At 43.9% G+C, this 24264-nt stretch overlaps 1 protein-coding gene across 3 annotated transcripts in view; it reads right to left on the bottom strand.

Annotated features, from left to right (window-relative positions):
- LOC131898021 (NXPE family member 3-like) overlaps window positions 1-24264 on the bottom strand; it is a 37022-nt gene that overhangs the window by 7162 nt on the left and 5596 nt on the right. The window contains exons 2-5 of one of the 3 annotated variants that reach the window (XM_059249067.1): window positions 13407-13504; window positions 11129-11218; window positions 2581-3323; window positions 1780-1862 (exon numbers count right to left, since the gene is read on the bottom strand). In XM_059249067.1, the coding sequence (XP_059105050.1) occupies window positions 1780-1862; window positions 2581-3323; window positions 11129-11218; window positions 13407-13504 (1014 nt within the window). The remainder of the gene's footprint in view (window positions 1-1779; window positions 1863-2580; window positions 3324-11128; window positions 11219-13406; window positions 13505-24264) is intronic. The other 2 variants (XM_059249068.1, XM_059249069.1) reach the window with 2 other exon arrangements.

Below are 24264 nucleotides of genomic sequence, written 5' to 3'. Positions count from 1 at the left end.
GTCCTGACATCCTTAAAGTTAAAAGTTTGTCTTCAAGGAGGTGATGGGTACGTGTCTACTACGGATTGTGGAGATGTCTTCAAGAGTTTACACTTGTACATTCAAGACATTGTCTATATTATATATGTGTAGCTGTTTGTATGTTTATTATAACCTCCTCAATAAAATATTTTAATATTTTTTCTTTCTTATCAGTGCTAGGGATGACATCCTGTGCCTTGCCCAAGCTAGGCAAGTGCTCTCCCATTAAGTCTTATCTGCAGCCTATTGAGTGGGTTTATAAGAAGTTCAATGACAGACACGGACAGCATTTGAAGCCATGAAATATGCTGTTACAGCCCCGTACTAACCACTGTACCACACTTCCCTGGCAGGAAAGAGGTAAAAGTCATAGAATGAAACCCATCTGAGGGCTGGGGAGATGGCTCAGTGGGAGATGTACAAGCATGTGCAAGGGTGAGGGCCTAAGCTGACCCCTAGAACATGTGTCAACACTGGGTGTGCAATGCCTGGAACCCAAGTACTCTGGGAGATGGAGATGGAGATCCCAGGGCCTCACTCACCAGCCAGCCTAGCTTCAACAGCAGTCTCCAGGCTCAGTGAGAGACTCTGTCTCAAAACATAAAGAGGACCTTTATTTATGTGGCCCCATGTTTACTGTCCTAGAACACTGACCTGCTACCTTGGTCCTTCCTGTGTATACCCGGAACCCTTCCTCCAGCCTGGGGCTGATGGCTGGCAACCAGCACCTTGTCTGGCAGGAGTGGTGCCCACACATGGAAACAGCTCAAGCACCTCCCTCAGTGACCATCCATTGGGGATTAGAGGATGTTTGGGATGGGTTGGAACTCTGGCCCAGACCTTCCAAGGCTGGACACAGGCGTCCCAAGGCCACATGGCTGGCCACTTGGATCCTTGTGCCTGGGGCTCTAGGCCCACTCTTGCCTCCTCTAGCAGCACTGGTGTACTCTGGCCAAGAGCATAAAGCAACTGTGGCCAATGTTCTTTACTGACTGAACAAAGTTGCTACAAAAACTTCATCTAGAGAAAGAGAGAGAGAGAATCTCATGTGGACTCTCAAGTACCACCCTGAAGCCAGCTGCTGGGGAGGACCTCATAGATCTTCTGTCTTCCCCTTCAGCCTCACCTTTGGTTGGCAGATGAAGACGGATCCATGGGTCCCTTACTTCTTTGACGGAGGCACCAATGCCTTCCATTTCTTCCTATCTGTGGAAGTAGCAAGGGGGAGGCTGGGTCCCTCTGAATCCTGTGAGTGCTTGCTTAGTCAAGGCCACTCAGCTGGTCACTATGAAAACACGGTCCTGGGAACCTCTATACCAATAATATGTGCACTGGCCCTCCCCTGCTGGCTGGCTGCGGCCTGGAAGATCGGAAACAGCTGCCTCCTGTTGAGCTCTGTCCACCACCACCCAGTCACCCTTGGGCTGGAAGGACCCCAATTCTCCTCTCTAATCATCATCAGTTAACAAATCACTGCCAACGGAAACCACTTTCCCTGCAGAAAAGAAATCATAACACAACTTAAATAAAATAAAATATGATAGAAAACAATTGGGGAGAACATTCTGATCTCTACCTGGGCTCAGATACTTCTTCACAGGAGAGTGAACCCACACCAATACAACACAAACACACACACACACACACACACACACACACACACACACACACACACACACACCCCAAATCAAAAAGCCTCCAATCCATCTCAGCTGATGACCATCCCTACCACCACCTTTATATTACAGCTTCACTCACCCACATTCCTCATGTTCCCAGTGGCTGCTGGTGTCACCAGGATTGGAGATATGCCTGAAGGGAGTGGCTGGTCAGTCACATTCCTGAAGAAACACTGAGTGTGAACTTTGAGGGAGGTTGACCAGGTGAAAATTTGATTTTCAAGAGCATACCATGATTGACTGGTTGTCTCTCCTCTGCCTAATCCCAGGTCACTACAATCTAGTGAGCACTGACAGGGCAATTGTAATAGTTAGGAGAAATACACAGCAAAGAGAACAATCTTATCAGTTCAGTAATAGCCAAGGTAACCAAAGGGCCATGTAGTTCTCCTTTGTAATAAACAGAGTACCACAGGAAGTGAGAAGGTATAATTTCCCTGGCACTGGAGTCTAGAAAGAACATTAAATTTTGTTATTGTTGTTACACAAACAGTCAGTAGGGAATATAACAATACCCCCCACCCCACTCGGACCCTGATTGCCTTTTTGACACACAGAGTAATGCTCATGTATCCCAGGCTGGACTTGTATTCACTATGCAGCCAAGAATGTCCTTGAACTCTTGAGTTTTCTGCCTCCATTACAAGGTCACCCTCAACCACACAAGGAACACAAGAACTCTGAGCTGCAGGAATTTCTAAATAATGATGTCAGTGGGATGGTTCAGCATGTAAAGGTGCTCGCTGCCAAACCTGACAAACTGAGTTTGATACCTGGTCCCACATGAAGGAAGAAGTGAACTGACTTCCTCAAGTTGTCTTCTGACCTGCACATAGCTATGGTTAGGACTGGGACACATGCACTATTCTAGATTTCTTACCCGGCCAGCAGGTCTTCATCATGTGGTGTGGTCACGTTCAGGTAACTTCCACTCGAGTGGCCGACTAAAGCATTGCAGGGTAAAGTAGAGGGTTGAGCACAGAACCAGTCCTCCCCAGAAACCACATCCCTGTACTGGCAGGTGGGCCCTTTGGCTCCAGTTGACTGGGGGTCCACGTTGCAGATAACAGTCTCTTGAGTGCCGTTCCTTCCTCGGAAATATCCTCTAAAGTCAACGGTGGCCCGTTTTTCTCTCCAGATTCTCTGCAGGACCCCAACTGCCTCGCTGGAGTGGATCAGCCTCACTTGCACCTGAGCCCATCCAGCCCAGAGCAGAGGGAAGGACAAGAGATACCTGCCATTCTCCAGGTCCTTCACCTCCCCTGGGACTCCTGCTTTCAATTCCCGGCCCAGGAGCTTTGCCCGAAACAGATCTCCACCATGAGTCTTGGGCCTACCTTGGTGATCCCTAGCCACAAGGATGGCCTCTAGGTTACTTCCCAGAGTATAGTTGGCCTGCACAGGACCTTTCAAGTGGTAAGTGGAGGTTTTGGGGCTGGTAGAAGCCAAAAAGTGATCTCCGTTTCCATCAGTTGTAGGCCAATATAGAAGGCTGGTCAGGTTGGTGAGTTCTTGAGAGAGAGAGTCCCAGTCTTTGGGCTTAGAGGCATATTTAGAGGCAGGATAGAGTCGTGGGAACCAATAGTTCCTGTGCTCAGGCCATGACATCACGAGATAGAAGACCTGTGGGTAAAGAAAGAGGAATATGCCAGTGTGGTGTATGTGCCATATTTTCTTCCTGGAAGGAGGTGTTGCATTTGGCCAAGTAGCACCTAGGAGTCCTACCTACTTGTGTCATTCTGTCTGTCATTCATAAGCCTGGCATTTGAGTCGCCATGACCTTTCTTTGAAACAAACAACTCAGGATGGTATGATACTGTTACTAGACTATCTGGGGAGTCCCACTGGAGTGGCCACATGTTACCAGGGAAATTGAGGTCCTTGCTGTGCTGCTTCTTCTTCTTCTTCTTCTTCTTCTTCTTCTTCTTCTTCTTCTTCTTTTCTTCTTTTCTTCTTCTTCTTCCTCTTCTTCCTCCTCCTCCTCTCCTCCTCCTCTTCTCCTCCTCCTTTTTTCTTCTTCTCCTTCTTCTACTTTCTCCTTGTTTTTTCTTCATCAGATTTATATGTATGAATGTTTTGCTTGCATAAATATATATGTAGCACATACATACTTGGTGCCCAAGCAGACTAGAAGAGGGCATTGGATCACCTGGAACTAGACCTACAAACGGGAAAGCCGTCATATGGGTGCCGGGAGCCGAACCCATATACTCTATAAGGGCAGACAGTTTGCTTAACCACCGAGCCATTTCCCTAGCTACAAACACCCCTTAGGTATTTTCTTTTTAAACAGTGTGTGTATGTGCAGACAAACTATTGTACTGGAACACTATAGCCTACATGTGAAGGTCAGAGGACAATTTGTAAGGTCATTTCTCTCCTTCCACCATTTCTGGGGTATCAGATTCAGGTCATCAGGTTTGGTAACTAGCCCCCTTATACCTGCTGAGCCATCTTGCTGATCCCAGTGTTGACATTATCTGACATGCTGGAGAACAGTAGCACTGATGCTTACAGACTCTGTAGACCCAAGAACTTAAAAATCTAAACTGGCAGTGGAGAGACAGAACCAAGAGAATCTCATTGTGTACATTGATAGATCACGAGGCTTGAAGGTAGGTAGGACTAAGAAAATGGGGTTAAGGAGGGTCAGGAAATGCATTGTATGAGAGTTTACCTAAATAGTAGGTTCATGGATATAGAAAGTACATACTACAAGTATATAAATGCTACTCAAATTGACATGTACATTACATACACTGAGGATCAAAATCCTAATCCCTTGTATGTGTGTTTGTAAATTATAAGATGTTTATGACATTTGTAAACATGATATAAGACCAGGTATAGCGTATTTGTGGTCCCAGCACTTGGGAGGCCTGGGCAGGAAGATCAGTAGTTTCAGGTCACTCTTGGCTAAAGGACAGCCTTTGTGGAGGAGTGGAGGAAGGCCTGGGTGAATCTGTGTCCTGAGTGGATGTGTGCTGTTGACATGGGCACAGTCATGTCAAGGACCCCAACGTCTCAGACCCATGGGAAATTGGTAAAGCCTTCCCCATGCTCAGAGAAATGGCAAAACCTTTCCTCCTGGTCTGAGTCTGAATGTTGACAGTGTGTGTCCATCTTAGCTTCCTCCCCTAAGATGTTTACTATCTGAAGACTGCTCCCTTACAGAGACAGCTCCTTGTTGAGCTGTCTACGATAAACCTACCTCCTTGTTCAGCTGTGTGCAACAACCCCACCTGTTTGACTGTATAGAAAAAGTTTGGTGAGCTCTCTGGGTGCTGTGATTTCTCCACCAAAGAGCCCAATCCACTAGATCCCAGATTTCCTGTGTGTCCGTGTGTTTATCTTTTTATTCATCCCCCTCCCCACCCAGATAGGTCAGTTGCTGAGGCCATTCACGGATATGAAGAGCCTGGGTTGACTGGAGACTCTGTCACAAACAAAAACAAAAACTATAAAATCAGGCCAGCAAGGTGGCTCAGAGGGTCCAAGTGCCTGCTGTGTAAACCTGACGCTCTGAGTTCCATAACACACACACACACACACACACACACACACACACACACACACACACCATACTGTACAATTATACACTATCCCAATTACATACACAAAACTATGGTAAATAAAAGTTGCTTTGCTCAAATAAACCTGGTGTTATACTTTTTCAATTTGGCTTGATCTGGCTGACTGTGTTGGTGGAGAAACCCATTATTGGGGGGCCGAAAACATATTAATACCCTTGCTAAAGACCAATGTCCAGTTTCCAACACCCACATTAGGTGGCTCACAACTGCCTTTAACTCCATCTCCAGGGGAACTGGTGCCCTCTTCTGGCTGGCACTAGCACAGGCACTTGTGTGGTGCATATAATAAACAAACAAACTAAATAAATAAATCTTTAAAACGGGCAGAAGTGCTGTGGGATGTTCTGTATGTCAAATGTGTTGCTCTGCTTGGTTAATAAATAAAACACTGATTAGCCAGTAGCCAGGCAGGAAGTACAGGCGGGACAAGCAGAGAAGAGAATTCTGGGAAGTGGAAGGCTGAGTCAGGAAGATGCTGCCAGCCGCCGCCATGACAAGCAAGATGTAAGGTATCGGAAGGCCACGAGCCACGTGGCAACTTATAGACTAATAGACATGGGTTAATTTAAGATAGAAGAATTAGATAGCAAGAAGCCTGCCACAGCCATACAGTTTATAAGTAATATAAGTCTCTGTATGTTTACTTGGTTGGGTCTGAGCAGCCATGGGACTAGCAGGTGAGAGAGATTTGTCCTGACTGGGCAAGGCAGGAAAACTCTAGCTACACAGAAGATATTTTAACAGTAATTTTATTATCTATCTATCTATTTATTTATTTATTTTGAAACAAGTTTTCTATAGTTAGCTGAGGTGGTGCAAAGCCTTTAATCCCAGCACTCAGGAGGCAGAGGCAGGAGGATCTCTTTGAGTTCAAGGGCAGCCTGGTTTACAGAGTGAGTTCCAGGACAGCCAGGGCTACACAGAGAAACCCTGTCTAGAAAAAAAAGGAAGAAAAACAAAGATAAAAGAAAGGCATAAAGGAAGAAAGTTATTTCATTCTAGCAGCACTTAAACCCCTCATTAACTGAGACTGTATCTCAGTTAATAGAGTGATTGTTTAACATGCATGAAATCCTGAGTTCTAGTTCCTGTACTTCAGGAGCAGGTGTGATGGTCCCTGCCTGTAATCACATCACTAGGGAAGTGGACTCAGAAGGATCAGAAGTTCGAGGTCAGGTCTGTGACTGTAGTTCAGAGGTAGAGCTCTTGCCTAGGATGTGTGAGGCCCTGGACTCCATCCTTAATGTTGCCAAAAGGTTGATAAGGAGGAGGAAGTTGTTCAAGGCCATCCTCTGCTATATAACAAGTTTGAGACAAGCCTGGGAACCACAAGACTCTTTTCTCAAAAAAGAAAAAAAATTAATCCCCAAACTGAAAGCAACATAAATTTCTTTCTTTTAATTTTCTCTTTCCTTTTTTAGTTTCCTTATCATTTTTCTTCCTTCCTTTTTTTTTCTATTTTTCTTGTGTTTTTCCCCCCTTTTTCTTGTGAGACAGTCTCTCTACATAGCCCTAGCTGTCCTGGAACTCACTACGTTGTTCAAGCTGGCCACAAAAATTCACAGAGGTCCACCTGCCTCTGCCTCCTGAATGCTAGGATTAAAGGTGTGTTCCTCCATATCAAATTTCTATTGACAATACAGTGGTTAAATAAATCATGTATATTCATAAATTGGAATGATGTCATGAGACTGCATTAACAAATGACAGCTTCACATAGTAACATGGATGTAAAATGTACGAACCTCATAAAACATGATGCACATAAAAACATGGTTTCCGAGGGCTCTTCTATGAAGTTCAAAATCAACTATACTGTCATAAACCGACAAGCTGGCTACCTTGGACACATACAGATCTTATGATGGTAGTAAAGTTTTTAAATTTTTTTCATCTCCTACCCCTCTCTCTTTTTTAAATTAAAAGTTATGACATGTGTTAATTTGTGTGCATGTATGTGGTGGCACACATTTCATGGCAGAGATGTGCACTCTGAGGACAACTTTGGAGAGTCATTTTCTTCTTTTCACCCTGTGGGTCTCAAGAGACTGAACTCAGGTTGTCAAGTTGGGCAGTAAACACCTTTACCCATAAGCCTCACCAGCCCTAAGATTTCTGGTTTTTTATTTTATCTTTTTGAGAAAAGTCTCACTGTGTAGCATTGCCTGGCACAGAACTCATTTTTCTAACCAGGCTTGTCTCAAACTCACAGAGATTCACCTGACCCTGTCTCCCAAGTGCTGGGATTAAAGACATACGTCACTACACCCAACCCTCTAATTTTTTTTGTTAAGATTTATTTTTATTTATGTGTATGTGTGTGTATGCCACACATGTGAAGATATCCATGGAGATCAGAATTGGGTGTCAGATCTCTTGGAACTGGAGTTACAGGCATTGTGAGCCAGTAAACATGACTGCTGGTAACTGAACTCAGGTCCTCTGGAAGAGCAGCAAGCATTTTTTTTTTTTTTTTTTTTTTTTTTGGTTTTTCGAGACAGGGTTTCTCTGTGTAGCTTTGCGCCTTTTCCTGGAACTCGCTTGGTAGCCCAGGCTGGCCTCGAACTCACAGAGATCCGCCTGGCTCTGCCTCCCGAGTGCTGGGATTAAAGGCGTGCGCCACCACCACCCGGCCAGCAGCAAGCATTTTTAACCACTGAGCTCTCTTTAGCCCCCCATTGCCCTCTTTTGTATCCCCCCCCCCACTTCCAGTTGATCCCCTGTGTCATCTCAAATAATCCTCCTACTTTCCTCTGTGGGTGAATGTGTGTGAGTGTGTGTGCCTGTGTGTGTCCTAATTAGTTGAATTAAGGTGATATACAAGTGTATAGGCAACTTCCCAGTGGCTACTCCACTGAAGGATATCTTTTCCTCTCCCCACAGCATTCATTAACAGCTTGTAGATTTAGGGAGAAGAAAGTCCTTTTGAGCTGCTCTCTAGTAATTACATTCATGTTTGCTTTTCTTCCCCCTTTGGGCGTTTTTGAGACAGATCTTAGGAACTGGCCTGGAGTTCGTTCCATAGGTCAGCCTCCAATTTATAATCCTCCTTTCTCTGCCTCACAGATGCTGGGACTCCATGTGGTGGGTTATAGTCATGTCCGTATAAGTCTTTGGTCTCCTTGGGCATCTGAAGTATGTGACAGCTTAACTCCTTTTGGTATGTGAAAAGGTTGAAGGGAAGGCACAGAAGTCTTCTCTTTCACACAACACAAAGTAGCTATGGAGATGAAATTGACATCTTCTTTGGAGTGAAGGAATTCATAAGGAAATCTATATTTCCAGGCAAAAAAAGCCTTGCTGCTTAAATATCAACAACACCCTGTGAGTTAAAATTCCAGTTTTGACAGACAGACAAACGGGAAGAGCTTGCTCCTGAACAATCTTGGCTTTTTCTAGTACACAACTTCAAAGAAGAAACAGACTCATCCTAAACTCTCCTTTCTCCATTTTGCTCCAGGAAGGGATTAAATTTATTTATTTACTCTGTCAATTTCATACATGTAAACAATGCATATTGATCATATTCACCTCCATTATCATCTATCACTCCCCCACTCTCACTGGCCCCTTTACCCACCCCAGTGCTTTGTGTGTGTGTGTGTGTGTGTGTGTGTGTGTGAGAGAGAGAGTGACAGAGTGTGTGTGAGTGTGTGAGTGTGTGTAAAAGTGTGTGTGAGTGTGTGAAAGTGTGAGTGACTTGAGTGTGTGTATCTGAGGATGTGTGTGAGAATGTGAGTGTGAGAGTATGTGTGTTTGTGTGTGTGTGTGTGTGTGTGTGAGAGAGAGAGAGAGAGAGAGAGAGAGAGATCATGTGTATACAAGAGTTTTCTATTCCCTGACTTTTTTTTATTTCCCTCGAGGCTAAAAGCAGAACCAGACACCAAAAGACTTCTTTCTCTTAAACTGGGACAGAGAGAACATCATCTTCTATAGTTGAGAGAACTGAGAACTTGAATTGCTGATGTGGAACACAGCCATCACTGTCTTCATTAGAGCAGCTGTGAGGACAGGCAAGAACGCCTCAACAAGTCCTAGTCTGTAGACTTTTGCTCGTGGAAGGAGGGTTTGGGAGGGTATTAGACCCTCACCTGGAATTCAGCTGCCCCCACCCCGAACCTTTTCCAGTTATCTGCAATTCTGCTCCAGCTTCTTGTGGTGTCTTGCCGAGGGCCGTGGGAGTATACAGCAGGTGACAACTAGTGTTTGACAAGTCGACCCACTAGATGTGTGACTCCCTGATGGGGAGCCCCACCTGGCAAAGCTGTGAGGTCACTGGCTGTGGAAACCAGTTGTTTTCTGCCTGTAACTTTCTGAGGTACCACTGCTATGCCTCCCCAATAAGAACAGCTGTGGGGTGCTTTCCACAGCCCTTTGGTAGTGTGTTTTTACATCTTTGGGCACATATATAGCTGTGGATGTTCAGGAAGATGATTTCTGTTTAAGCTATATAATTTTGATGTATAGAAATAATACTGGAATATTTTACATTACTCAGACTGACATAGGATTCTCAGTCTCAAAGACAGCTTTTACACATTTTGCAAAGACCTTAGAACAAGTCTAATACAGACTAAGCTGCCCCTACAGAATATACACACAGACTTATTCCCAGATGTTGTCTATTGCTAAATCAAGGCCAGGCTGTTTACATCAAAACACAGTCCTTGCAGTAGTTCCCTTTCTGCACGTACCCTGACTGCTCAAGGTTCAGCCAATTGTTTACTGTCTGGGACTCCTCACCAACTCAGAGCTACATGCATGGGTCAATGTGACATTACTAGCCTAAGAGAAACTGCATGACTTATCCTTTAACAATGGGTAGGGCCCTGAAAATGCAACTTATAATTGTCCAGATTTTGGCTCTGGGACAGAGCAGGACAAATGTAGACAGAGGGACTGGGGAGGAACAGCAAAGGGAAGTGAAGGTGGAGAGAGAGAGAGAGAGAGAGAGAGAGAGAGAGAGAGAGAGAGAGAGAGAGAGAGAGAGAGAGAGGAAGGAGGAGGAGGAGGAGGAGGAAAGGTGTAGACACAGAGAGAGCTGTGGAGGCAGTGAAAGTGGGTTAGAGAAGCTGCTGAGTAGAGGAGAAGAGGGGATGAGGAGCTAATTAGGAAGCTGAAAGAGAATTTTTCAGAGAGATCTTTCAAGATGAAGTAAAGAGAAAGTTACCACCAGAAAGCATCTGTGTTTATTTTTCCCCTCAGATAGAAAAGGTCTAGTCCTCATATAAGAATTTTTCCTAAATCCTCACTACTCTGAGGTCTTCTTTTTGCTACCCTGGAGCAGATTGGGGGCTGGTCTCTTGGTCTGTGATAGTGTCTGGAGGTGCTGGAAGCACATAGCACATAGCATAGGGAAGGTGAAAGCTAGCAGCAAGGAGAACTCCATTATGCAGCTATAGGGAAGTTGTCTGATGAGCCCATTTGTTGATGTGGTTGTTTGGGGGTAACCTCTTACTTGGGCTCCTTACGCAAGCCCAATAAACCCACTTACTCAGCACGCAGACTTGGTAGAATTGTTCTTTTGTCTGCTGGTGGTGCCTTACGTAGGGCAAGCAAACATTTGCTCATTTCTTCCCAGCAGAAGTCCACACACTTGCTTATTTAGATTTCCTGATGGACTCCAACATGCAACCTGCTCATACTCCTTAGAATGATGTTCTCCCCTGCAGTTGATGCCTCCCCTGCAGTTGATGCTCCCAGATACCCCTCAGAGGTGGAAAGAAGGACCGTGAGAGCTTCCCTCAGTCCACTCTCCAACATTAAGCCATTTAACCAATCCAAACATAGGGAGAAACAGTAATGAAGCTAACAGGAGGCAAGAAAAGTACTTACCAAAACCAGAAGGACTAACCCCGCAGTCAGAATCTTGTAGCCCTTCAGTTGCCCCACGAGCGGATCCATGCAGCCCAGACTCCGGTCACACTATAAATACAAATCCAAGTCTCTTACACAGTATCAGAAGTTTAATGGGTCCTACCACCATAAAGGAGCTGATTCACTGTGTCAACTTCCAATTTCCTGGAAGACTGTCACTTGACATATGTACATGCTGGCAAATAGAGGAATCAGACAGTAGCAGCAGCATCGGCGGAAGGTGGAGGTCGAGCTGGCTGGATGACATAGGTGCTGAGGCAGAATTCAGGTGGAAAACCAGGAGCGTTATTCACATATGTACTTCTGTGTGGGAAGGCTCCAGGCACACAGTGAGCCAGCAGGAAGGTGCGCCCAATAGAGTCCCCACCCCCACCCCCCAGACACCCTCAGGGAGCAAAGGGAAGATCTAATTTTCTTTTATCTTTGTGAATATAATTTATATTTCAGTTTTTGAGTTTATAGATAATCTCTTTTTATAAAAAGTGGGGGTTTTTTTTGGCCATTCAGTTCTTTATTAGACCATCAGGTGTTTTAGACAGACACAGTAACACAGCTTCACACAGTTAAACAAATGCAACATGAACAAAAGTAACACACCTTAAAATAATATTCTACAACAGAGAAAGAACAAAAGAAAAAGAAAAAAAATCCTGCATTGTTACAGGGTTTTACATAATGTTGAATGCTTTTTATATTCTTGGAGGAGGTCTGGGTGGCTGTCATGGATTCTACCATGAAGTCTGGTTACTGCGTTGTAACTTGGATTTTTTTTTTTTTTTTAATGCCAAATGTTGTTTATTGAAGGAGGGAGGAGGTCTTAAATACAGACTTACAGCACAATGGGAGAACCCCGGAGGGCAGAAGTTCGCTACCAATGTTTTACAATCTTGCTTCTAAGCTGTTAACGCCCATTATGCAGGATACACAGACAAGGAGTTTTCCTTAAGCATTCAGGAGGGTGGAACCCGGCAGGGAATTAGCATAGGACGGATATCAAGGTCAAGGTCAGCAAGTAAGGCAACGGTTACCCAAAACGGGGTGGGGTGTGTCTAATTTTTACATTTCCCCCTGGGGGCTCTGGTATAATATCTGGTTTAGCCATAGAAGTGGGGAAGGGATGGGAATCGAGCAGTTAGTGGGGAGGCAAGGTAGGCTGGGGAGCCACAGACCCAGAAGACATTCTACTCGAACAAACAGGTGACGAGGTGGAGGGAGAAAAGGCGGTGGGCGTGGGGAAACCCTGTCAGAGTGGAGCTCCCAGAAAGATGGCAGAGAAAGAGGGGGGGGGGGAGGGAGAGAGAGAGAGAGAGAGAGAGAGAGAGAGAGAGAGAGAGAGAGAGAGAGAGAGAGAGAGAAAGAGAGACAGAGACAGAGAGACAGAGAGACAGAGAGAGAGCGCCAAGGCTGCTGTGGTTAGTTAGGGCTTAGAGTGTCACATTTGGATTAGGGTTGATGCATTTTGAAAGAACAGGAAATTATCTGTATGTGTCCAGATAATACGATGAGGAGGTACTGGAAAAAGCAGGCATCCTCTTACAGGTTTCCTGTGTTTGTCTGTGTGCATGACCGTCTCTGTGTAACTGTACACCACATGCGTGAAGGCGCCTGCGGAGGCCAGAAGAGGGCGTCAGGGTTCCTGGGGCTGAGTAACAGGCAGATGGGAGTCCTCTGACATGGGTCCTCTACTACAGCAGAGCTACTCTTTTTTTTGAGGGTCGGGGGTCAAACTGTGGTTTAATCTAACAGTTACTTTCACAAAATTCTAAAATAATAAATAAATTTTAAAAATCCCAATTAGGATTTTTGCTAAGGTAGAACACCCAGAATGCTAGACTTTTTGCCTCTACACTTGCTTTTTTTTGTTTGTTTAAAATTTTCTTTTCATTTTACGTACCAACCGCCATTCCCCTTCCCTCTCTCTCCTTCTCCTGCTTCCCCCCACCCAAGTCCCTATCCACTCCTCATAGGGTGTAAGGCTTCCCTTTGGGAGTCAACATAGATTGGCATACCAAGTTGGGGCAGGACCAAGCATAGGGAATGGGCTCCAAAAAGCCAGTTCATGCACCCAGGATAAGTCCTGGTCCCATTGCCAGGGGCCCTACAAACAGATCAAGCCACACATCTGTCACCCACATTCAGATGGCCTAGTTCGGTCCCATGCAGGTTCCTCGGCTGTCAGTCTTGAGTCTATGAGCTCCCACTAGCTCAGTCAGCTGTCAGCAGAAGCCACTCTTACCTGCTGAGCCATCTCTCCAGCCCCAAAGGCCATTTTAATGAGGTCTTTTTGAAGGACTTGAGGACCAGTCACCAATTTAGGGAGCCTCCTCTTAATATCTGAGGAAGAATAGGGTATAAAATAAATATGTGCATATAATTTTCCAGCCTCAGTAGTTGGACCCAAGTTCATGTACTTATGAAGTGCCTCCATAAGGCAGTTTATAAAGGGGTCAGCCCTCTAAGGGATTGCTTGGATTTTATTTATTTGTTAATTTTATTTATTTTAAAGGGACAGGCCATCACTCAACACGTTATATCTGACACAGAGAACCAATTCCAGCACTCACGGCTCAGATCAATTTAATCAGTCACCTTTTCTTCACCATGGCTTGATCCTGATCCACAGGCAGCAGGCAGAGAGAGAGAGAGAGAGAGACAGAGACAGAGAGAGACAGAGAGAGACAGAGAGAGACGGAGAGAGAGAGAGAGACTGGGCATGGCATGGTCTTTTGAAACCTCAAAGCCCACCCCTGTGACACATTTCTTCCAACAAGGTCACACCTACTCCAACAAGGCCATACTTCCTAATTGTTCTAATTCAATAGTTCTCAACCTTCTTAATGCTGTGACCTTTTACTATAGTTCTTCACATTGTGGTGACCCCAACCATAAAATTATGGTTGCCCCTGAACAGAACACGTTAAATATCAAAGAAGAGCACACATCTTTAATCCTAGCACTTGAGAGGCAGAGGCAGACAGATCTCTGAGTTCGAGGCCAGCCTGGCAAACAAACCAAACCAAACAAAAAAAAGACATGAAGTTGGGAAGAGATGGAAATGGACCTGGAGGTGTTAGGGAGAACAGGAGAGGGGTGAATACATCAAAATATATTACAGATGTGTATGAAACTATCAATAATTAATAAAAATATTCCCTACATATGCCTATATGGAAATAAGTAAATGTTTCAAAAAGGAAAAGAAATAGCGCCTTAAAAAGCAAAACAAGCTGGGGGGGGGGGGGGGCGGGCGGGCGGCAGCACTCCCAGCACTCGGGAGACAGAGCCAGGAGGATCTCTGTGAGTTCGAGGCCAGCCTGGTCAACAGAGTGAGATCCAGGACCAGGACAGGCACCAAAACTACACAGAGAAACCCTGTCTCAAAAAAAAAAAAAAAAAACCCACACACAAAAAAGGCAAAACAAAACAACAACAAAGTAGCAACTAAATTTTAGTGTCCCTACCACGTAGCCATATTCAAGTGGCAGCAATTTTCTCCATATGCCTCAAACTTGTGTAAAAAATTAATTCCTTGATTGCCCTCCCATCCGTCAGATGACTATGATGTTTGTGATTTTCCTGTAAGTTTTATATTATCTTTAAAGTACAATCATAAAACACACACACACACACACACACACACACACACACACACACAGATACATTACACACTCTGTCTTTCCCTGGCTTCAACAGATAAACAGGTGATACCATACTGGGTATCTTTCCTTCTGTAACTTGCTTTAAATATAACAATACTAATTATTATTATTTGTGTGTATGTGTATATCTGCCACAGCGTGTATGTTGGGGGCAGGCAGAGGACAACTTTGGGGAGTCAGTTTATCTTTTCATTTGGTTGAGGTCCTGTTTCGCTTATTTCTCTACTGTCTAGCTGGCCTGTGAACTTCTGGACGATTGCCCTCTCTGCCTCCCCATTTCTCTGTAACAGTACTGGATGACAGATGTGGGCCACAGCACCAGCTTTTTTTATTTGAGTTGTCAGGCTTACCTACCAAGTTCTTTCAGCAGCCACAAGCCTTGCTTTTACCCTACTTGTTTTAAGATTTATTTTTGTTGATAAATGTAGTTCTGGTGTAAGTCATTTGATATGAGAATTGTTTTCCAGTATATGGACATTTACTTCTTTTTTTTTTTTTTTTACATTTTTTTTATTATTAAGAGATTTTCTATTCATTTTACATACCAACCACAGATTCCCCTCTCCTTCCTCCTCACACCCCCAGCCTTCCCCCCCAACCCACTTTCCATTCCCATCTCCTCCAACTCAAGGTCTCCCATGGGGAGTCAGCAGAGCCTGGTACATTCAGTTGAGGCAGGTCCAAGCCCCTCCCTGCCTGCACCAAGGCTGCACAATGTGTTACACCTTAGGCACTGGGCTCCAAAAAGCCCATGCACCAGGGACAGATCCTGATCCCCCTGGCTGGGGGCCCCACAAATAGTTCAAGCTAAACAACTGTCTCACATATCTAGAAAGCCTAGTCCAGTACCATGGGGGCTCCACAGCTATTGGTCCACAATTCATGAGTTTCCGTTAGTGTGGATGGTTGTCTCTGTATGTTTTCTCATCATAATCTCGATGTTCCTTGTTTATAGAATCCCTCTCCTCTCTCATCGATTGGATTCCTGGAGCTCAGCCTGGCTCCCGGCCGTGGATCTCTGCATCCGCTTCCATCAGTAACTGTTTGAAGGCTCTATGATGACAGTTAGGGTATTCACTAATCTGATTACTGGAGTAGACCAGTCCAGGCACACTGTCAACAATTGCTAGTAGTCCAAGGCGGGGTCATCCTTGTGGAGTCCTGGGAACTTCCCTAGCACCCTGTTTCTTCCTATTCCCATGATGTCTTCATTTATCATGGTATCTCCTTCCTTGCTCTCCCACTCTGTCCCTGTTCCAGCTTGAACCTCCCATTCCCCTATGTTCTCATCCTCCATCCCTCACCCTCCATTAACCCCCTCACTCCAGTTTGCTTATGTAGGTTTCATCTATTTCTCCTTCACTGGCCTATCTATGTGCCCCTCTTAGGGTCCTCCTTGTTAGTTAGCGTCACTGGGGCTGTGGGCTGTAGTTGGTTATCCTTTGCTTTACATCTAGTATCCACTTATGAGTGAGTACATACTATGTTTGTCCTTCTGAGTCTGGGTTACCTCACTCAGGATGATATTTTCTAGTTCCATCCATTTGCCTGCAAATTTCATATCATTGTTTTTTTATGAATGCATAGTACTCCATTGTGTAAATGTACCACATTTTCTTTATTCATTCTTTGGTTGAGGGGCATCTAGGTTGTTTCCAGGTTCTGGCTATTACGAATAATGCTTCTATAAACATAGTTGAGTATGTGTCTTTGTGGTAAGATTGTGCATTCCTCGGGTATATGCTCAAGAGTGGTATAGCTGGATCTTGAAGTAAATTGATTCCCAATTTTCTGAGAAACCACCATACTGATTTCCAAAGTGGCTATACAAGTTTGCACTCCCACCAACAGTGGAGGAGTGTTCCCCTTGCTCCACATCCTATCCAACATAAGCTGTCATCAGTGTTTTTGATCATAGCCATTCTGACAGGTATAAGATGGTATCTCAGAGTCCTTCTGATTTGCATTTTGCTGATGACTAAAGATGTTGAGCAATTCCTTAAATGTCTTTCAGCCACTTGATAATTCTTCTCTTGATAATTCTCTGTTTAGTTCTGTAGATGTAGAATGTTCTGTAAATATCTATTAAGTCCATTTGAGTCATAATGTCTGTAAGTTCCCTTATTTTTCTGTTAAGTTTCTGTCTGGCAGACCTGTCCATTGATGAGAGTGAGGTATTGAAGTCTCCCACTACTAGTGTATGGGGTTTGATGTGTGATTTAAGCTTTAGTAATGTTTCTTTTACAAATGTGGGTGCCCTTGTATTTGGGGCATAAATGTTCAGAATTGAGACTTCATCTTGTCAGATTTTTCCCTGTGATAAATATGTAATGTCCTTCCCAATCTCTTTAGATTGATTTTGGTTTGAAGTCTATTTTGTTAGATATTAGGATAGCTACACCACCTTGCTTCTTAAGTCCATTTGATTGGAAAATCTTTTCCCAGCCTTTTTCTCTGAGGTAGTGTCTGTCTTTGAGGTTGATGTGTGTTTCTTGTATGCAGCAGAAGGATGGATCCTGTTTTCGTATCCATCTGTTAACCTATGTCTTTCTGTAGGCGAATTGAGACCATTGATATTAGTGGATATTAATGACTACTTACTGTTAATTCCTGGGGTTTTTTTTTTTGGGTTTTTTTTTTTTTTTGGTGGTAGTGTTGTTCCCTTCTTTTGTATTTGTTGCTATGGAATATTCTATTGCCTGTGTTTTCATGGGTGTATCTAACTTCTTTAGGTTGGATTTTTCCTTCTAGTGCTTTCTGTAGGGCTGAATTTGTGGGAAGATATTGTTTAAATCTGGTTTTATCATGGAATATTTTGTTTACTCTGTCTATGGTGATTGAGAGTTTTGCTGGGTATAATAGTCTCGGTTGGCATTCATGGTCTCTTAGTATCTGCATAACGTCTGTCCAGGACCTTCTTGCTTTTACAGTTTCCATTGAGAAGTCAAGTGTTATTCTGATGGGTCTGTCTTTATATGTTACTTGGCATTTTTCCTTTGCAGCTTTTAATATTTTTCTTTATTCTATATGTTTAGTGATTTGATTATTATGTGGCAAGGGGACTTTTTTTTTGATCCAGTCTATTTGGTGTTCTGTAAGCTTCTTGTATCTTCATAGGCATTTTCTTCTTTAGGTTGGGAAAGTTTTCTTCTATGATTTTGTTGAATATATTTTTTTGTGCCTTTGAGTTGGTATTCTTCTCCTTCTTCTATCCCTATTATTCTTAGGTTTGGTCTTTTCATAGTGTCCCAAATTTCCTGGACCCACAAGCCCCACCTCATCCAAACCCCACCCACCCTCTAAGACTGCAACTGCTCCCTGAGACAGAGCCTGCTAGTGGCTAGTGTCGGTTGGACTAAGAGGTGAGTCTTTGTCCTCATAGCTGAACACCTCAGCCTCTAGGCTTTGGTCCCAGGGGCACAACCCTGTGCCCCCACACCACCACCTATTGCAATCCTAGTTTCAGGCGGGTAAGCAGGTCTCCTGCAGACAGGTCGGACTACCACCTCCCCCACCAGACTCTGTAAGCCACAAGCCCCACCCCTCCAAAACCCACCTACCCTCCGATAATGCAGCTGCTCCCTGAGACAGAACCCACAAGCACTGATTAAACTAAAAGCTGCCCCCTGAGACAAAGAGTCCATCAGCACCAATTAGACCAAGAGTATCGATCAGACACAGACACCACTTGCACCGAGTGGAGAAAGAGATGGGTAGACGCCAGTGCAAAAATACAGTCAACAACATAAAGACCAATATGGCACCATCAGAACCTAGTGGTTCTACATCAGCAAGACCTGAACATCCCAACGTAAACAGAAGAAATCAACCCTAAAAATGACTTTAAGAAGATGATAGAGGTCTTTAAAGAGGAAATGAAAAACTCCCTTAAAGAAATGAAAAATTCCCTTAAATCAAGAAAAAGACCAACAAAAAATTGGAAGAAATTGGTAAATCCCATGAGGAAAGCCAAGATAAAACAATTAAACAGGTGAAGGAAACAGTTCAAGATTTGAAAACTGAAATCGAGACAATAAAGAAGACACAAACTGAGGGAATGGTGGAAATAGAAAATCTGAGTAAATGAACAGGAACTACAGATGCAAGCATAACCAATAGAATACAAGAGATGGAAGAGAGAATCTCTGGCACTGAAGATGTGATAGGGGAAATAGAATCATCAGTCAAAGAATATTTAGTTCTCTTTCTCTTATTTTTTCAAGTAATTTCATTTTAATAGTTAATTATAGTTAATTATAACATACAAAATATAATATAATATGTAATAATATATAATGTGTGATGAGATGTGTTAATAATTAGTAATAATTGTTTTAATAATTTATTTTAAATAATTTATTTCTTTCTTTTGTCCATATGTACTTGAATTGTTTCTGAATTTTCACTGTAGAAATACCTAATATTACATTGTAAAAAAAGATTTTTAAAGATTTATTTACTTATTTTATATGTGCAAGTGTTTTACCTGAATGGATGTATGTGCACCATATGCATGCTTGGTGTCTGCAGGCATCAGAAGAGGGAGGGCATTGGATGGATCTTCTGGAGCTAGAGTTACAGAAGGTTATAAACAACCATGTGGGTGCTAGGAATTGAACACAGGTCCTCTAAAAAGCAACAAGCAGTCTTAACAGCTGAGCCATCTCTTCAGCCCCAAGATTTCATCTACTAATCTATATCAATATGATGATTTGGGCCTGTCAAAATGATCAGTTGGTAAAAGTACTTGCCATCAGCCAGGGGATCTAATTTCAATTTCCAAGACCTACATGATGGAAGGAGAGAACTGACTCCCTTATTCTCTGACCTCCACACAAATACCTTGGCACACATATACCCTACCCCAAACATACACAAGCAAATACCCAAATATAATTTAAAAAAATACAGTGGTTTCTGTGGGAAAGTGCTCTCCTGAATATTTGTTGCTGAATGGCAAGGTTGGACTCTTGGATTCCCCTCACCCCACTCCCACCATCTGTCAGCTGAGGCTTAGGGCTGGAGAGATGGCTCAGCAGTTAAGAACACTTGTTGTTTCGCAGAGGACAATTCCCAGCACCCACAGCAGGTGGCTCACAATTGCCTTTAACTCCAGCTATAGGGGCCTCCAACAATACAGAGCCTCTGATCTCTATAGGCACCTGCACTCATGTGCACATACCTACCTGTGTGTGGACACAAGCACACACACATAATTAAGATAATAATAATAAATAATAAAAATAAAAAAGAAACTAAAATTTATTTTCTGTGTAGCTCTGGCTATCCTGGAACTCACTCTGTAGACCAAGCTGGCCTCAAAATCAGAGATCCACCTGCCTTTGCCTCCTGAGTGCTTGGGATTAAAGGCGTGCACCACTGCCCAGATGGAAACTAAAGCTTTTATAAAATGTGACCAAAGTACCTTTCTAGGATTAAAAAAGAAACAAATAGGAAAATAAAAAGGATTGTATTATGCGAATTTTCCATAGAGATATAAAAGAAATGCCTACCTAGGAAGTGGGGCAGCATGGACAGAGCAAAAAATAGTTAAATAGGCTGAGGATGTGGCCCAGTGGGCAAAATGCTTGCCCAATGTCTTCACTAGGGCTTCTGTTGCTGTGAGTAGACACTATGACCACAGCAACTCTTTTTTTTAATTAAAAAAGTTTTATTCATTTTACATACCAAGCACAGATCCCCTTCTCATTCCTCCTCCTGCTCCCTCCAGCCCCGCTGCCTGACTTACTCCTGAACCCCTCCTCCAAAAGGGTAAGGCCTCCCATGGGGAGTCAGTAAAGCCTGGTACATTCAGTTGAGGAAGGACCAAGCCCCTCCCCACAGTATCAAGGCTAAGCAAGGCATCCCACCATAGGTGAAGAGCTCTAAAAAGACAGCTCATGCACCAGGGAGATGTCTTGGTCCCACTGCCAGGGGCTCCTCAAACAGACCCAGCTATACAACTGTCTCCCATATGCAGAGGGCCTAGTCCAGTCCCATGCAGGTTCCACAATTGTCAGTCTAAAGTTCATGAGTTCCTACGAGCTTGGTTCAGTTGTCTCTGTAGATTCCGCCATCATGATCTTGACCCCTCCCTTGCTCATATGATCCCTCTTCCTTCTCTTCGACTAGACTCCCAGAGCTCAGCCTGGTGCTTGGCTGTGGATCTCTGCATCGGCTTCCATCAGTTACTAGATGAAAGCTCTATGATGACAGGGTATTCACCAATCTGATTACCAAGGTAGGCCAGTTCAGCCACCCTCTCCACTATTGTTAGTAGTCTAATATGGGGTCATCCTTGTGGATTCCTGGGAACCTCCCTAGCACCTGGGTTCTCCCTAACCCCATAATGTCTCCCTCTATCAAGATATCTCTTTCATTGCTCTCCCACTTCGTCCTTCCCCCAGCTCAACCATCCCATTCCCTCAAGTTCTCATCCCTATCCCCTCCTCTCTATTGCCCCCCCCCCCATGCCCAGCTTACTAATGGAGATCTCATGTGTTTCCCCTTCCCAAGGCAATCCATGCATCCCTCTTAGGGTCCTCTTTGTTTCCTAGCTTCTCTGGATCTGTGGGTTGTAGTCTGATTATCCTTTGCTTTACATCTAGTATCCACTAATGAGTTAGTACATACCTTGTTTGTCTTTCTGAGTCTGGGTTACCTCACTCAGGATGATATTTTCTAGTTCCATCCATTCACAGCAACTCTTATAAAGGAAAACATTTAATTTACAGTTTAGAAGTTTAGTCCATTATTGCCATGGTGGGAAGCAAGGCATCATGAAGGCAGACATGGTTTTGGAGAAGGAGCTGAGAGTTCTTAACATCTTGACTCACAGGCAACAGGAACTGGTCTGAGAAACTGGGTGTAGCTTAAGCATATATGAGACCTCAAAGCTCACCCCCACAGTGACATACTTCCTCCAACAAGTGCCACTCCCTTTAGGGGTCATTTTCTTTCAAACCAACTCACCCAGCATGCACAGAACCCTGGTTGGATTCCAGTACTGCATAGATAGGTGTGATGGTGCAGTAATGTATTGTCTCTAATCACAGCACTTGGGAGGTGGAGGCAGGAAAATCAAAAGAGGTTTGAGGCTCATTCTTAGCTACAAAGAGAGTTTGAGGCCAGCCTGGGCTATATGAGGCCCTTTCTAAAAATAAAAGGACAACTAGGGTAAGTTTAGCTTGATGGGGAAATCAGCTTATTAAAGGTTGTACTAAGGGCAGCTGCCATGCACCAGTTACCTGCCTCCCACCTCACTTTCACCTTCTGTACTCCTATTTTATTTTATTTTATTTTATTTTATTTTTGAGACAAGGTCTCACTACGTAGCCTTGGCTAGCCTGGAACTTAATATGTAGACCAAGATCTCCTTGCCTCTGAGTGCTGAGATTAAGGGTGGGCACCGCTATAACCAGCAGACACTTATTTTTTTTATTTACTTATTTGACACCCCCCCACCGTGTGTGTGTGTGTGTGTGTGTGTGTGTGTGTGTGTGTGTGTATGGTATGTGTTGTATGTATGTGTTAGTGCAGGTATGTGCACACATACATGTGTGTGTAGAGGCCAGAGGTAGACTTTCCAGTGTCTTCCCACCTTTCTGTTTTGAGCTTCTCATTCGGCTAATGGGTCTAGCCAATGAGCTTCGGGGATCTGCTTGTCTCAGCCCCTCTCCCCACCTAATGTTGGGGTTACAAGAAGCTGGAACCCGAGAATTTTATACAAAACCCTCAGTTCTTAAATATGGAGGACTCAGTGAACCAAATAATTCTTATCAGTGAAAACCCATCTATTACAGCCTCTATTTTGGGTATGTAACAGTCTAGCAAACAGCACGTCCTTTGAAAAACCTCATTAGAGCCCTCAAGGGCTAGTCCGGGAAGAGTCTGTCCCAGTCCTCAGCCTATTACATAGTCAAGGTCTACCGCACAGAAGCCCCTCCTTGCACGTTCCCGCTTCGTAAGCCACCTTGAACTACACAGAACTGTAACCTAGCACGTGAGAGACTGAGGTAAAGATGATCAGGACTTCAGGGTGGTCCTCAAGCTATATAATGAGTTTAAGGCAATACATAAGACTGTCTCACAAAGCCAACATAACAACAACAACAAAGATAGGAAAGAAAGATACACATCAAGCATATACCAAGATACGTACTGAGAAAAAAAAAAAATTCCTTGGCAGAAGGTTTGTAGATTCCAGGCCAGCCTGGCTATCATATGTGCCATGACAACATCCAGCTAGTATTTGTCTACCTTAAAGCCTTGTGGCTCCAATGGTAGAATATCATTTTTTTTTTTTTTAATTTTCAAGGTGGCGGATGTTGCTCGGTTTGTAGAGTGCTTGCCCAGTATGCAAAAATGCCTTAGGTCTAGCGCCCCAGCACCACATAAACTGGTTTTATGGCACTGTTATTCCAGCCTTCAGGAGCAGAGACAGGAGCAGTATCAAGAGTTCAAGACCATGCTGGGCATGGTGTCCCAGAATGCCTTTGTATCCCCCAATTTGCATCAACCTATTTCCATCCTGTCTTAGGGTTTCTACTCCTGTGAAAAAAACAAACCCTGACCAAAAGCAACTGGGGGGAGGAAAGGGTTTATTTCAGCTTACGACTCTCAGGTCACAGTCCATCACCGAGGGAAGTCAAGGTAGGGATTGAAGAGAGGAGCCGAGGCAGGGACTGAAGTGGAAGCTGTGGAGAAACACTCACCATTGCTTGTCACCGTGCTTGCTCCTTTGGTTTTTATACCACCCAGGACCATCAGCCCGGGGTAGCACTGCCCTCAGCAGGCCAGCCCATCCACATCTATCCCTAAGCAAGAAAATGCACTATAGTCTTGCCTACAGATGAATCTTACAGAGGCATTTTCTCAATGGAGAAATCACTTTCCCCAGAGGACTCTAGCTTGTATCAGTTGATATTAAATTAACCAACACACACCTCATACCAACATCTGGGACTTATTTTTAAAATTCACTGTATCTATATATTTGACTTCAAAAGATTGCATGTCATTGAGATCATACAAAATTACCCCTCATGTATCTGGTTCTCTTCACTATTTCAGGTCACCCACGCTGTGGCAAATGGTAGGATTTTCCTCACGTTTAAGTCTGAATAATATCCTGTTGTATGTGTATAATATAAATATATTATTATTTTTGTTATTATTATTTTGGTTTTTGGAGACAGGGTTTTTCTGTGTAGCCTTGGCTGTCCTAGAACTCTCCTTGTAGATCAGGCTGGTCTCAAGAGATCCATCTGCTTCTGCCTCCTGAGCGCTGGTATTAAAGGTGTGCGCCACCACTGCCCAGCTTTCTCTCTCTTTCTCTCTCTCTCTCTCTCTCTCTCTCTCTCTCTCTCTCTCTCTCTTTCTCTGTTGTGGACATTTAGATTGATTCTATATTTTAGGTATTATAAGTAGTATGTC

The sequence above is a fragment of the Peromyscus eremicus genome, chromosome 23, assembly GCF_949786415.1.
Source record: "Peromyscus eremicus chromosome 23, PerEre_H2_v1, whole genome shotgun sequence".
Lineage (NCBI taxonomy): Eukaryota > Metazoa > Chordata > Mammalia > Rodentia > Cricetidae > Peromyscus > Peromyscus eremicus.
Note: the sequence above shows the minus strand (reverse complement) of the source record. Positions and strands in the feature narration are given on the sequence as shown.